This window comes from Sminthopsis crassicaudata, chromosome 1, assembly GCF_048593235.1.
Source record: "Sminthopsis crassicaudata isolate SCR6 chromosome 1, ASM4859323v1, whole genome shotgun sequence".
NCBI classification, from domain to species: Eukaryota; Metazoa; Chordata; class Mammalia; order Dasyuromorphia; family Dasyuridae; genus Sminthopsis; species Sminthopsis crassicaudata.
The window spans coordinates 166,334,068-166,350,733 of record NC_133617.1 but is presented as its reverse complement, the minus strand read 5'-3'; the positions used below and the strand labels follow the sequence as shown (position 1 = coordinate 166,350,733).

Genomic DNA, 16,666 nt, shown 5'->3' with positions numbered 1-16,666 from the left:
ATGTCTAATTTTTGTTATTATTGTTGTGGTACCTCAACTTCACCCCTGTCCCCAGTAGTAAATGATGTTTGATAGTCTTTCCTTCCATCTCCTTACTTATCTCCTCCCCACAGAGGCAAACAGATGGGGAAAAAAAAGGAAATCAGCAAGTTCTAGATTTGAATCCTTCCTTAGACACCTACTAGGTGTGTGACCATAAGCAAGAAACTTCTCTGTGCCTGATCTATAAAATGAGGGAGAATGGACTTAAATGCTCTGAAACTATTGTCCCTTCTACCTTAAATTTATATTGCTAAGAACACTGGACTAAATGTTTTGAGATGATTAAAGAAAGCATTGTTCTTTCCCTTCTAAAGTTTCCATATGAATAAACGGCTGAATTTTGAAGCCTGATCCAATTTAGAGTGTCTTCCACATAGTACCTCTTACCCATATGGGTACCTGTTTAGGAGGAATAACTCATCAACCATTTGGCAGGCTTTCCATTCCACGCACATCTGGTGAATCATGGATATTTTGTCCACAAGAATATTTACTATGGTAATAAACAACTCATCCCCTGAATGCATATTTGTAGTATGACTTGGGTTTATGTGAGATCCCATCTATTATAGAATGCACATTTCACTTCCACTTTTTTGATAGAACGATATATTTTAGACTAGAGAAAGAAAAAAGTAGGATGCCACTGGTAACTGAACTATTCCCTAGATATAACATACATTATTTCAATGGATTCAGTGCCATTGAATTCATCATAAAAGACTTTCAAGAAGCATGGAAAAAATTATGAATAAGTCCCAAATCATTGTTTTCTGCCATATCCCAGCAAGTTCAGGGCATTGTTTTATTTGACACCATTTTAATTAATGATAGTCTCCTTTGCCCTAAATGAAAGAAAATGCCATTATCATCAATTAATATATATTGAACACTCACAGGGTGCTTGGCAACTTACACTGATGTATCACATGGGAATCTGTTTCTTTCTCTATTTAGTAAAAAAGATTAGTAGGAAGAGTTCAGTTCTGTTTCTTTGAGAATTTAACTGAAGTTCAGCTCTTGATTATTGGCCTTACCTGATAATAAACAAAGAAAGCAATCCTTCAGTATTTTCCAGGGAATAAATGTAATTTTCCTTGTAAATAAATGCTAATGTCTTTGCTCTTCCACTGTCAGACTATACATGAAATCCCTGATTATATTTTTCCAAGTACGTGGTTATAATTGATTACAACCATAGGTTGAGAAAAAATAAAGAAGATGGTAGGATCATAATTAATTAGCAGTGGGAAATGTATGCATATGTATATCATATATACATATATAGTGCAAATCTTGACTGATTTCAATCAAAATTTTAAAAAAAATTTATTATATCTATCCCCCCATTAATGACATAAATACTATATACAACTAAGGTTACTCATTTTTTCTCCAAATATTTTTCTTCTAAGTTCTCACTTTCAGCTCCCCTCTACAGTAAAATTTGTTTGTTTTTTTTTTTTTAGCATGAATTAATGAAAGAAATTTTTGGAAAGAATTTTCTTTAGAAAAGGCTACAGTCACAACAGGGACTTTTCAAGGCATAAAATTCTTCTATTGAAAGAAAACATTGACCTTCTTCAACTAGACAAATTAAATGTCATAGCCAAGAAATCAATATGTGAATATTGGTGAATTATAGTTAAATTAGAAAGGTGCCAAATGTTTCTTTTAAAAGGAGAAATATTAAAAACTATAATGTTGAAAAAATTTCAAAAACCAGTGACTTCACAAATATGAAAATTCATAGTGATATCACTGTACATGATCATTTGGAAACATTAGAGTAACTGCATTGATTCCTAAAGTAGATACATATAAAAGACTTTTCTTCATGAAACCTTCATTGGATAAGGCAAAGGGTCCTTTCATTCAATGTGTTAAGAGGGAAAGAATTCAGAAATGTAAAGAGATTGTTTGGGAATGCTTAGCCCAGCAGGAGGATTGATGGCAAATTAGTAGAAAACTGTAGAACACATAAAATAAAAAAAAAAAAATCAGCATTTTTGCTCCAATTGGTATGTCAATAATTTGATGTTTTCAGTGCTTCATAAAGACTATATACTTTGATAAGTCTCTTTATTGTGCCCATCTCTGTGGCTAAATTCAAAGCACAATATCTAAATACTAAACTGATTTTTCTTCTATGATAAAAGGGAAAAACATAATAACCAAAGATGATGTTCCTGAACTTGGCCTGACTTTTCAAAATTAGTTTTTATTTTTAAGGTTAATTACAACATCTCTCTCCACATAAAAGTCCTACTCATATGCTTTATCGTGATGTGACAGTGACCCTGGGGTCTCTCAGGCTAACCCACTGAAAGCAAAGCACAGACAGATTCTACTAAACTTGAAAGGCTTCAAACAGAGGTCCAAAAACAGACTGTACAACCCAAAAATGGAACAAAAGAGTGTGACTTTGTACCATTAGAATTTCTATGTAAGGCTAAAACAATCTAGCAGTGTACCTGAAAAGGAAGGGGGATAGAGGACAGGATACTACCTAAAATAGTTTTTTTAGATCATAGGGCCCAGCCCAAAAGATAAATTCCATAATTACTAACTGGTTTAAAAAAAAAAGAATTTGAGACTGGTGGCATTAGCTCTTTAGACACTAATTTCTAATCTCAACAATAGCAAAGTGTTATGATGAAGAGGAGGTAGAAGAAAAGAGAGAAGAGGGAGGGGTAGAGAAGGAAATAAAGGGAAGGGAGAGAAAAGAGAGAGGAGAAAGGAAAAGGGGAAGAAAAGAAAGGGGAAGAAAAGAAAGGGGGAGAGAAGAGCAGATTGAGGGGAGAAAAAAGGGGGGAGATGAGGGGTTTTAATGGCTTAAAATGTCATGACTCAGAATACAAACATCTTCTTGCCCATTTTTTAGTTTTATGTTCCTTGTGGTCAAATCAGCTGTGACATCCTCCTGTTCAGCCATGCTGATTTCAAGTGTGTCCTGAAATCTTCCCAGGCAGGTGCAAAGCTGTGTGGAAACTGTCTTACACTTCTGCTATCCAGCACCTGGCCCAGTTATGTTCTGCCAAAGAAATTCTGAAATACAGGTTACCTGGCAGGAAATCTGAGAATCTTCCTAGGAAAGGGGTTCACCTGGTAGCTTTTGCCATTGAAACCTGACACCTTAGTGAATGTATTTCTACCTCCTGCTGACAGTGTACGGCTAGTGTCCCAGCAATTATCCCTTCACTCTAATTAGGTGTATAGACATTTTCTAGAAAAGGAGTATCATATTAAATGATATTTTTCTGAGTTTTTGATGTGCATTCCTCAGTTAAAGTTACAAATTATTTTCTCCTCCTTAAGATTCTTTTGATAAAAAGTAGTTGTATCAAATCTTTAAAATGAAAAAAAAAGTAATTAAAGGAGATTTTGTATGATACTAAGTTGCATTTTTTTCCTTTGCTTCTTAGGTTCGAGGACAAAAAGTGGTTGGTTCAGACATGGTTGTTACAGTAGAATTCACCAACCCCCTGAATGAAACACTGTATAATATCTGGATACATCTTGATGGACCTGGAGTAATGAAACCAGTCAGGAAAATGTTTCGGTAAGATCACCTGATATCAGGGATCACTTTCTCTGTTTCTCTTTCTTCACTTTCCTGTAGCATAGAAGAGGTAAAAAGTATAGGATGGGGTCCTACAGGACAGGATTTCAAGGCCAGATATATCATTTACTACCAGATTATTGTCCCTGTGGGTCTTAATTACCTATCCTATAAAATAATGGGAACGGACCAGACAAGTTTTTAATCCTATAAAATTCCCCCAGTATATATGTAAACTTCTTATTTTCCAGAGGGAAAAGCAGAGCCACTCAGGAAGGTACAGGTAGACAGCTGGTCTCAGAGTCAAGAAGAAATGGTTGGGTTCTGCCATTGAGACATCTAGTTTCTGTAACCCAGGACAAGTCATTTAATTTTTCTATAGATATCTACCAAAATCAAAGAGTATGTGTCATCTGAACTAGCTCATGTAATTCCTTACCAGTAACTCCCTATACCAATGAAATCATAAGTTGAGCCCTCCCAAAAAGTATTATTGGAGAAAAGTATTATTGATTCCCCTTTCTAACTACTTTAAATTTCCTCAGGTCCCAGCTCATCCTAATAGCGGAAACTCAAATTTGGAAAGCTTCTCTAAGCAAAAAAAAATTAAGAAGGAGCCCCATTTCCCTTTATTGACAGTAATATAAATCCATTTCCAGCAAAGAGGGGTAAATAATAATAATAGAAGCAATCACTTATTGAGTACTTACTTTATACAAGTTTCACAATTATTATCTCATTTGATCTCTGCAACAATTCAAGGAGGTTGGTAGTATTATTATCCTTATTCTACAAATGAGGAAACTGAGGCAAACAAGAAGTCTTTCTTTCAGGTACCCTCTGTATGGACACCCTGAATTGTTTCTTGGATAGCATTTATGATTCTACTCCTGTATTATCAACCTCAGTTGTCCACAAGAAAACGCTGAGTACAGGAGTAGAGAATGAGGTCTGAAACTCTCCAGCTTTGTCACACTCAGCCATTTGAGAAAGACAAAAGCTGCTTCAGGGTCTATGGAGACCTGATGGAGCTGCATTTCAGTCCATCTTCATGCCAAAGTTGATTTAATATGACTCTCAGATTCCACAGTATTGTTGACCTCAAAATCCTTGATAATCACAGATACTGGGAGTTTTCAGAATTCAGAGTTCATCTAATCTAACCTCCTATCCATTACATAAATTCACTTTTCAATTTCCCTAATAACCATCCTCTTTTATTTGAAGACTTTCAGTAACAGGGAACTCACTCAACTTCACAAAAGAGCCTTATTTCTTTTATTTTTTAAAGAACTCTAATAATTGTTTTTTTTTTAATTCTTCCTAAAACTGAAACAAAATCTGTCTTAATTTTCAAAGTGCTATGATAAGAGCATGAAATGTGGTATTAGAAAGTCTGAGTTTGAAATCCAGTCTTTTGACATATTATCTATGTAACTTTAAACAACCTTAAGCCAGCTAAGTCACAGCTTTTGGAACATGTTATATAATTAATGGAATGAAAAGCTGGTACTTTACATTTAAAAAAAAAACACTTTATGTACAAGAAATATCTATCAGTCTCACAACTGTGAATTGATACACGTATTATTAATGCTATTTACAGATAAGGAAACAGTTGCAAAGAGATCAACTTGCCTCTGGGTTGTATACTATTATGTACCTTAGGCAGTATTTGAACCAATTTTTTAAAAGCTCCATGAGGGCAGGGAGCATTGTTTTTGTTTGGTTTGGTTTGGTTTAGTTTTTTGTTGCTGTTGTTTTGTTTTTGTTTTTGTTTTTTCCTTTTTTACCTCTTTTTGTATCTCCAGTGCTTTGCACAATGCATGGCACATAATAGATCATATTAGATGTTTATTGAATTGCATTTTTGACTACAACTCCAACCACAGTGAGTTGAACATTGTTGGTGTTCTTGATTTTGTCCTTCATTTTCTAAGAGGACCAGTAACATCACAATTTGCATTCACTCTTAACTGCAAATGTCATTTGTTTTAATGACCTAATGATGTAATACTGGCCATGGCTTGTTCTTACCAAGTTCTAACCTTCCTTAAACCACAAAGCACCATCTGGAATCAGTTCTACCACAGATGTGGTTCTTTACAAGAAACTTAATGGCCTAAGAACCAATCTCCATATCTACCTTGTCAAGTAAGGACTTATTTCATGGTGGAGATGGGGCCAAAGCAGAGATTAAATCACTTATTTTGCCACCATATGGCTCCTCCTCTCTTTTTCCTTTCCTTTTACTTGCTAAGTGAATTGGATTTAAGTGAGGCAGTTATACGAAGTCTTCAGTCTCTCTCTTCCAGAGACATCTAAGTCCAGTTGCAAGATAATAGAGCTCTATGTGACCATATAAGTTCTGGGAAAAGAGTTGTAGGACTCATCTAGCCTTAGAAATTGCCTTGTGACTTGTTAACTGGGAATTTGGCCAGCCTGCTTTGTAGAAGCAACCTTTGCTGAATTTTCTCTGAGGCTATTACTTCCAAGCTCCTCTAAATCCTTGTTTCACCATTTAAATACTGATATTTCTATATCTCTTAAATGTCACACCCAATGAGTTCCCTAACCTATGCTTACTCCTTATAAGACCTTAGCCAAGTCATTTAAAAGCTTTCTCAGCCACAGTTCCTTCCTCTTAAAAAGATTAAACTGGACCATCAGAGAGATCAACTGCAACACTTCTAGGTATTACTAGAAGCATATAAAAATGTGATTGGGAATTATTTAACAAAATAAACAAAATCATAGATGTTAACTGTGGTTTTCTTCTAAGTATTACCAGAAGCACATCAAAACATGATTGGGAATGATTTAACAAAATAAACAAAAACATAGATAATGTTAACATGTGGTTTTCTAAGTCAATATGCTTCTCACAGGAATAATTTAATGGCTCCTGTTTCTTTAGGACTTTGACATTACTAGGCTAGATGAGCTTTCAAGTACCTTCTAGCTCTCACTTTATGTATAGTAAGATGTCCAATATCAGAGAGGAAACTAGTCACTTTGGGGAGTTTGCTACCTCTTACTGATGCAATAAGAAAAAGGAAAAAAAAAAACCTTGAGGCTTTTTTTTGAAACTAACAAGCAAAAAATATTCAGCTATTGAGCAAAGGAATTAAATTAGAAATCATGCCTAGCTCAAGAGAGAGGGCAGAACAGACCACTCTGCTTCAGTCAGAGACATCAGCCTCAATCACCCATTCTCACACCTCCCCACACTAATCAACTACAGGAATATCTCAGGCAAAGAAGGCAAACAACACTTTCTTTTTTCTTCTTTTTTTTTCAAATAGCTCCCCTGCTGCTGTGTCCATTTTTTCCCTTCTCCTGCACTATCCCTCAAACTTGTTGATCAAGACTCCCCAATCCTCTGGTCATTATTACAGTATCTAGAAAAAGATCTGTTCCCTTGAGCCCTTCTCTGCCAGACATCTATTGTGTGAACATAAACCTACATATTTGTCTATGGGTGAATGAGGCAAATACAAAGGGACTTAATGTATAGGCTTACAGTAGGGAGTGGGTGGAAGGTGAACACAAGGCCCCTGAATTAATTCTGTTCCATCTTGTAAAGACTCTCCATCAAGGAGACTTGAAGCTTAATCAAATGAGACCTTACAGGAATTTAATTTTAGTATCCCTCCTCCCCCTTTCTTGAGATCTATTGCCTTCAAAGAGGAGAAGGATAAAGATGGGAGGAGCAATATAGTGGCAAAATAAGTTATTTGATCCATGCTTTGGCCCCAGCTCCACTATGAAATATGTTGTTAATTGACAAAATAGATATGAAGGATGGGTCTTAGGATATTGAGATTCTTGTAAAGAACTGCGTCTATGTTATAACCAGTTCCAGATATATGAAGCTTTGTGGTTTAAGGATGGTCAGAACTTAGTAGGAATAAGCCATGGCCAGTATCATTTATTACTTAGGACATTCAAACAAGTGACATTTTCAATGAAGAGAGAGTGCCCATCTCATCCTAATATGCCCTGGTTAACATAGATCAACTCAAATGGAGGAACAACAAGGGACCTTGGTGCTACAGAGGTTTAGCATGAGGATTTCTGCACTATTTTAGTAACTCAGGATTCCAGGACAAGGGATCAGGAAAACTTAAATTCAAATCTGGCCTCAGACACTTTCTAGCTATGTTACCTTGGGCAAGTCACTTAACCCTATTTGCCTCAGTTTCCTCATCTGTGAAATGAACTGGAGAAGAAAATGGCAAACTATTCCAGTATCTTTGCTAAGAAAATCCCCAAAGGGATCACAAAGAGTCAGACATGACAGAAAATTACTCTGTCTCTTTCTCTCTCTCTCTCTCTCTCTCTCTCTCTCTCTCTCTCTCTCTCTCTCTCTCTCTCTCTGTGTGTGTGTGTGTGTGTGTGTGTGTGTATGTGTGTGTGTCTATATACACAAGGTAAAAATTACAAAATGGGTCACAGGCAGTTTCCTTTGTTGACTTGCTCTAATTTTAGGTCACAAAGACCAAATGTACAAGGAACTGGCCACCTTTCGGTAGTCCAGAATTGTAGAGAGAGCTAGGTACCAAGCTACTAAATGACAGAAAGCCTGGGAATTCAGTGGCTCAAGAATATAAAATTTGACCAAGAATGGAGAGGAGAGATGCCATTTCTTATTCTTCATCCTATATTCCATCTTCACTATTACACAACTCTTCCTACCATCCTCTCTTATATCAGATGAACTGTAACTTTCAGCTTTTAAGTTTCTATTTTTCAAAAAGCATGCCAGCAGCTTTTCTTCAAGACTTAATTTTCTTTAACAAAAAAAGAAGAAAGATCATACTCAATGAGTTATTGTGAAGACAATGTCCTGGATCTTATTTTGATTTTTCATATTAGGTTTCCTGGGCAGATCAGAGGCTGAGAGTTAGACACACAGAGGACAAACCATAGGTAGTTGCAGTTTATTGTAATAATAATCTCATTTGCCTGCATGTATTCAAGATGATAAATGGCTATTGGAGGCTGATGGCTCAGCACATTACTTGGAATCATTTATCACAACATCTATTCCCAGGCAAATGAGATTATTCCAAAGTTACTTTATTTACCAATGGGCAAAGGGAGGATGGGAATAATTGCCTTTATTCTCTTTTTATGCATACATGTCTTATGCTCCACTTGTACAAAAAATATATAAATATATATGAATAAATATAGTACATACACATACTCATTTAGTATGTATGAATAATCAATACATTCATTAGGGGAAGGGGACACTGGGCCTCTGATCTTTTCTATAGGAAACAGTAAGTAACCTCCCACCATTCATATAGATTGGCAACTATTTTAGAACTTCAGAACTTTTTGTCTTAGGAAGTTGCCCTGGAAGCTTAAGAAAAAATTGATTTCCTCAGTCATATAGCCATCATTAGTGAAAAGTAAGATTTAAATCCAGGGTCTATTGACTTCAGCAACAGCAGCTAACACTGATATAGAGCTTCGAAATTTAGAGAATTTTTACATATATTATCTCAATTTATCCTCAGAACAACATTGGGGAATAAGTACAATTATTATCCCCATTTTACAGATGATCATAGTGAGCCAATACAAATGACTTGCCCAGGATCATACATGTAAGTTCTGAAGCAGGATGGGAACTCAAGTCTTTTTGGAGTCCTATACTCTATCTGGGTGTCTATCTAGATAACAATGATAGTGGTAAGTGGTGGTACTATTGGTGATACTGGTGGAAGTGGTAGTGGTGGTGGTGGTAGTAGTAGTAGTAGTAGTAGTAGTAGTAGTAGTAGTAGTAGTAGTAGTAGTAGTAACAGAAGTTGTTATTCTTGTTTATTCCTGTTTTCTCTTTAAAATGAAGTTGTTCAATAAGATGGCCTCTGAATTCTGATTTTATGACCACCTTTATAGACTAGAAACTTATTCATCCTTTTATTCCCTTCACTTTTCCTTAACCTCCACCATCAAGATCTACACTTCCATAAACTAAGTTTCCATAGCTGTTAAGGATTTGCCTAACCAGGAACTCATCTTCTGGCCTATCATTTCTTCTTGGACTTGAACTTAAAGCATAAAACACTGGCTTAGGTGTAACTCATATATATTTGGATTACTCTAGCCTTGATTAAGTCCATTTTAATCCATATATGAATGGAAGAGAGGAGATGTAGAGAGATCCTAACCCTGTTATAATTACAGGTGGCTTAGCATAGTAACAGGCTAAAATAATTCAATTCAGATCATACACTGAACAACCTGAATTGACTATCTACACTAAGTAAAGAAACTTGCTAATCAACCAGATTTCCCACTTTACTTCATATTTGACTAAAATTTGTCCTAAAATAGACTATATCTATACAATACCAAACAAATGGTCAATTTAATCAGTTCTTGTAAAACAGTCAAAATAATAGTAATAACAAGTAGTAGCATTAAGTAGTATTAAAACAATCAATCAATTGTAAGGTTAGATTATGTTTCTGTCATTGAGCTATCCAGTAGGGATTCACAATTCTGATTCTACCACTGTGAGATAGTAGTCATCCTATAAACAACAACAGGGAGGACAGGAACAAGCATTTTTAAATGCTTACTGTGGGCCAACCATCATGCTAAATGATTTACAAGTATCTCATTTGACCCTCACAACAACTCTATAAAATAGCAGCAATTATTATTTTCCCATTTTACAGTTGAAGATACTGAGGAAAATGGAAGTTAAATGATTCAAAGTCAGTCATAAAGTTTTTAAGACTGAATTTGAATTCAAGTCTTCCTGACCCCAGGTCTAGTATTCTATTCAATGTGCTACCCAACTACTGTTAAATAGCAAAGTTAACCATGAAGGCAACTGGATGTCTCAGTGAATAAAGTTCTGGGCCTGGAATCAGGAACATCTGACTTAAAATATGAACTCAGACACTTACTGACTATATGACCTGAGGCAAGTCAGTTCCTCATCTGAAAATAAGCTTAGAGGAGGAAGTTTTATTATCTTTGCCAACAAAACTCCATGAATAGTATTGACATGTTATGGTGTATGGGGTTACAGAGAGTCAGAAATGACTGAATAAGTCACCTGATTAATTTTTTAAAACTTTTCAATCATATGTAAAACTTGGTACAGACCCAGCCACAATATATTAATTGGATGATATAAAGAAATATAATTATATAATAAAAAAGAAATAATGTAAAACTACTAATTTTGTTTTGGTTCAGTACTTTGTTCTTTTTGAATGGAGAGAGATAAGTCTCCTATTCTCATAACAGGTGCTTCTAATTATTAACATAAACCACATATTCAGGCAGGACTGTTTTAGAATAAATGCATTCTAAAACATACAAGGTTAGTTTTTACTCAGGATTATTCATATCCCATACACCAACATTTCCAACTCTTTATTAACTTTTAGGTACCTAAAATGCGTTATGTATTAGGCAGATCTTACATCAAATTCTCTCTAGAATCAAAAATTGCAGTAACAGTGAAGCAACTTGGAGCTTTTGTCAGATTTGAACATCATAACTGTTTTAAACTGCTACTTTTGCCCCTCTGGTCACTATCAGCCTAGGTGATCCATTCTGCTGAGCAGGTCCTTTCTTTGTTGAATATCAGTTCTTCAGAAGCCAACATTTAGTGATCTGATAAAATGCAATAAGTCATGTCCTAGGCAGATGAATACAAAAACATGGCATGTGAGCATAATAGTATTTGGTGCTCTGAATCTTAGTCTGGGAATAGACATGTAAAAACAGGGGCAAAAAGGATGATTTTTGGAGTGGGGAAATAAAAGATGAAATATTCTGGGCCCTACATTATGTAGGGAAGTCCAATATTCCAGGTTCAGGGGTTAAAATTGTAATAAAACCAACTTTACTCATCAAAGGAAATGAAAAGAATAGATTTTAAAGTGAAAAGGATATCAAATGTTATTCCTCCCTGTATCAAGTCACCATGGAAACCAATCAAGTAAGTCAGCAATATAGAAAAGCTTTTTCTCACCTGCAGTAGGAACTCAGGTACATTCTCCTACTCTAGTTCCCAACCATTTGGGCTCTCTATACCTCTAAGGGCAAGGAAGCCAAACTTCCTCCTTCAATGACTGATCCCCAACATGCCAGATATTGGAAAGACCTGGCAAGAGAAAGGGTTTGAGGAAGAGACTGCAGCTAAACATGTTGGGAATGCCATATTCCACTCTTCCTCAGAGATCGCCTTGAACCATCCCCACTCCTACATCTGATCCAGATGTCAAAAGGAATATAGCAAAGAGGAGATCCTACCCCAGAGGAGAAAGAAAGAGGGGAAAAAGACTATCAAAGAAAGGATAGGGTCTCTGCTTAGGATACACAGGACAATGAAGAAAAGGCAGAACTTCTCAACAGCCCCCCTGACTAACATCCATAACTCAGGAAAGTCAGTATATGATTTTATAGAATCGTTGTATCACAGAATTATTAGTTATAAAAGGGAACAAAGAGGTTCACAGATCTACTCTCTTCTTTTACTGGTAATAGAAGTCTTTAAATAGTCTGAGATCCAGAATACTGAAGGAATAAAGCCAAGTCCAAAAGCAGGGTGATTTGGCCAAGAGTTGAAAGACCTTCATTTGATTGTTGGCTCCATTCTACATGTAAGCTGTCAAATCACTTAAACCTTCCTGATACTTACTGTGTGACCTTGGTCAGTCAGTGATCAGCCAGGCAGTCAGAATATAATAGCTCTAGGCATGAGAGACAGCCAGTGTAGACACAGAGATGGGAGAGCTGTATCTCTGTGGAATTGTAACAGGCCAATATAGTTAGACCACACAGTCATAGAGAAAGGAAGGGTGGAAGAAGACTGGAAAGTAAAAAGAGTTCATGTAAAAAAAAAAAAAAAAGCTTTTAAATAACAGAGGAGTTTGCATTTGAGGCTGCAAGTCATTTAGCCTCCAGAGTCTTTAGTTTCTTCATCTATAAAATAGACTAGATGAGCTTTAAGACTCCTTCCAGCTCTAGATTTATATTTGAAGACATAAGCACTTGAAAACTATGATTATGCAAAATGCTATATAAACAAAAAGTAAAATTAGTTAGTAGTAGTAAATTAGTATTAAAATTAGTATATCCTTGTGTCATCCAATAGAGATCCAGAAATGCTAATGCTCCCACTATGGGATAATCTCCAAGAAACTTGTCCAAAAAGACCTCATGGCACCAAAAACATTGATATCACAGAAGCATGGGCCCACAGAATGAAGTAAATAGAGAGATCCCATGCTTTAGCTTCCTTTTAAATGTAAGCCTTTAGCAAGAGAGCCTCTAGATCAGAAATAATCTCGAGGGTAGTTCCTGAGGCTTGAGAGTTAATGAGTAGAACTTGTAATGAAATGTTTTAGTTAATTAATTAATTCAACAAATATCCACTCATTCATTCAACCAACCATATCAGATCTTAGGGAATATATATAGTTGTATCCTATTCAATCTTTATATCTTTCCAAGTCCCTAGCCTTAGGGGTTATAAAGGAGGTCAGTTTTGTAGTAATAGTAGGAATAATTGTAATAGTAAATAGGTATTAATAGTAGTAAAAAAAAGTAGTGGCATTAAGTAGTATTAAAATAGCAATAGTATGAAATAGTAGCACTAAATAGTATTAGTAGTAGTACAAGTAAGTACTACTAGTGGAAAGTAGTAGTTAATAATAGTAATAGTAAATAGTAAGTAATAGGAGTAGTAGCAAATAGTAATAGCATTAGCAACAATAATAACAGTACTAGCAATAGTAGTAAGTACTAGCAGTAGTAACTAAATACTGCTAGTACTTAAAAGTAGTAATATTAAGTAGTAGTTAGATACTAGTAATAGTAATAGTAGGTACTAGTAGAATTAATAATAAATAGTAAATAGAATAAATAGTAGTTTGTGGTTGTAGTAAGTAAAAATAATAAATACAACGAGTATTGGTAATTGTAAAAATAAGTAGCGATTAATAGTAGTAGTAATAGTAGTAAGCACTACTAGAAGGTAGTAGCAAATAGTAGTTAGTAATATATAGCAGGAAATAGTAATTGTAATAGAAAGTGGTAGTAGTAGCTGTTATTATAAGTAATTCTTATTTCTCTAGCATGTGAAGTTGGCAAAGACCTTTCCTCATGACACCTCAATCAAAAATCAGACTACTTGGCATCTAAGGACTCTCCCACCTCCAAATTTGCATGATCCTGGATTTTCCTATGTAAAGCTTGTTCCTTCAAGAAGCTAAGATGAATGACCCACACTAGTTCTTACTAGTCTTTGATGGTAATTAAGATCTGCCTATCTAAAAAGTAAAACTTTTTTCATGTTTTTCTCCTTTTCTTTCTTTCAGTGAACTTCCACCCAATTCTACATTGACATGGGAAGAAGTGTGTAGGCCCTGGGTCGCTGGCTCACGAAAACTGATGGCTACCCTGAATTGTGATGCCTTGAGACACGTGTATGGGGAACTTGATTTAGAAATTCAAAGAAGGCGATAGGTGCAGATCTGCAAGGAAGAAGGGGGGAAACAGCTCCTCCATGTCTTGGTTAAGAAATTCTGATGCAAAAATAGGCCAGCTCTTATTTTATCTTAGGTACTAGCATATTACACATTTGATAAGGCAAGGTCAAGAATAAAAAGAACTGGTATGTGTTCAACATCCACAGAAAGCTCTTTACCACACTTTTCCAAATTCTGCCTCCTCAGTCTAGAGGTGCATGCAGACAGATTAGAGGGATCTTGAATAATTCCAACTTCTAAAGTGTTCAGAGCATTCGCTTTAATTAAACTCTAATTAAGCTCTAATAGCTCATCAAACTAAAAGTTATCATTTATCATGGCAAATGGCTCAGACTCCATTAATCAGAGGGATTTTCTAACCCAAGTAATTTGCCTGTGACCTGATTTGATTTCAGACAAGATTTCCAGTGCCCAGGGAAGTAAATCTATAAATGAAGAGAGAAAGATCCTCCAAAAAAGACACACACACACACACACACACACACACACACACACACACACACACACACACACACTTTGATCCAAGTTCTTTTTTTTGTGCTTCCTGCCCATGAATATTTCTCACCACAACTCCTCCCACAGGTCACAGAATTATGGGTTATAAGAGGGAAAGGGCTTCCAAAAAGTCTCCAGCACCTACTGCAGAGGGACTGGCTGCCAAATTTCACAGGTGAACTGTGTGAAAAGACCTGGCTAAGTCTTAACAAACTACATTTATGAGGAATGTAATCACCTAAAAATGAGGAAGCAAGGACTCCACTCAGCCCTTTTAAAACAAGATAACTTTATCCTGCATTTGATAAGAGTTGTCAAACTGTTGTCTCATGCATAGGAGCCTTTTAGCTCCTAGAGTTAATGAAGTATGGCTATAAAATGCTAAGATAGGTTTGTGTAGTATTTAGAATCTGTCTCACTATTTTAAATTCACATTTTGTTCATGTTTCCTGAATCATCCACCTCCTCAAAAATTCAATCCTTAGAAATCCCTTAGAGCCATATCAACTAGGCAAATGCTGTGGAGGGAGCAGTGAATTTGGTGGCTCAGCATAGATGGAGAAGGATTGATTCCTACTAAATCTCTCCAGCTATTTGTATCTTTTATCCAGTAATCTCAGCTAGTTCTGGGATGCTGAAATTTTACATTTACTCAATCTTGCAAATGGCTATTAGCTCTGTGATGATTTCAGGAAAATAAGCAAGAAAATGTTGCATTCATTCATTTCATTCCCTGAGGAGAATTGAACTAATGCTTAATTTGCAATGGTGGTTTATGTTATAAGTCCACCAAAATGTCCAAGAGAATAATCTAGATCAGCAGACTCTTATTCTTATCAATTCTGTATAGTGGGATAGAGAAGAGGGGTGGGGGAATCATGTTCTAGTGCATATGACCACCATTGAGGGAATATTGGTTTCCCTTCCAAGACACCTAGACATAAGTTCTCCAAGAGCATTAGTCAATCAAAGCTAATGCTTTTTTAAAAAATCCCTTTTATTAAGCAATCTCTAGAGCTTCTGCTGAAGCTCTTTTTGGTAAACAAATTTCTAAAAGTTTTTGCTTTGCTATGAGCCAGCTTGACTTTGTATGCTATTATTCATTTGCATGTTCTAATTAACCAGAATGTAATGGAAATTTAAAATAAAGTTCATCTGATTATACTTGCATACAGCACAAGGGCTCCTCATTTTATTTCAGATCCAGCAGACCACCAACCGCTCCTGCTTCAGTCATAAAAGTCTGTCTGACAGCAAACAGTCTGCAATGAATGCAAACTATTTTAGTGGTAAGAGTCAAAAGGCCTTTTTTCTCCCTGGTTCTATGCTATGCAACTATGGACATGTTACCACATCTCTTTGTGCCTCAGTTTGTTAAAGGAGAGGACTGAACTAGATAACAACCTTTGAGGTCTTGTCAGCATTGAAAAGCTATGATGTTATGTTTTCCTTGCAGGGGAAGGTAGGCAGGAAATCTGGATAGCTGGTCTTTCCCTTTTCAAGCAGATCATAAAACAAAAGTACATTCTGTTAGTCATTTCCCTTGTTGGGATCCCAATAATCTTATTTATTAAAAGAAGTCATATGTTAAGGACAGAGCACAGCAACACTCATCAGAATTAATAGGACATGAGAGAAATTTCTCAAAAATGAGTTAAGGAAATGGCAAACCAGTACCAGTAATGAAACAAACAACAACAACAACAACAAAAATCAACATCAAGCAAGAGTCCAAACCAATTTGGTGGCCCCAATTTGATGCTATTGGCCAAGGGCAACTTGGGGACAGGATGGGGCCAAAGGACTTTCTCCCAGGTTGCCAAAGTTAGAGAATAGAAACAATGGACTTCCGACAGCATAGGAAAAAATTGAGCTTAATGGCTGTTATCAAGAATAATTAAATTGAGAAACTATTAAAATATTATGAGTTCCCTCCCCCACCCCACTCTAGTCTTGCCAACTCCTCAAGTGAGGCCAGAAAAAGACATTAATTTAGAAAGGTCAAGGTTATCAACAATAACATGTAATAATCACA

The 16,666-nt window shown here is 35.9% G+C and overlaps 1 protein-coding gene across 1 annotated transcript in view; it reads left to right on the top strand.

The window, feature by feature from the left end:
• F13A1 (coagulation factor XIII A chain) overlaps positions 1–15,808 on the top strand; it is a 189,234-nt gene extending 173,426 nt beyond the window's left edge. Inside the window, exons 14-15 of the mRNA XM_074270966.1 lie at positions 3,468–3,604; positions 13,966–15,808. Of these exons, the coding sequence (XP_074127067.1) occupies positions 3,468–3,604; positions 13,966–14,113 (285 nt within the window). The 3' untranslated portion in view covers positions 14,114–15,808. The remainder of the gene's footprint in view (positions 1–3,467; positions 3,605–13,965) is intronic.
• The last annotated feature ends 858 nt before the right edge of the window (positions 15,809–16,666 follow it).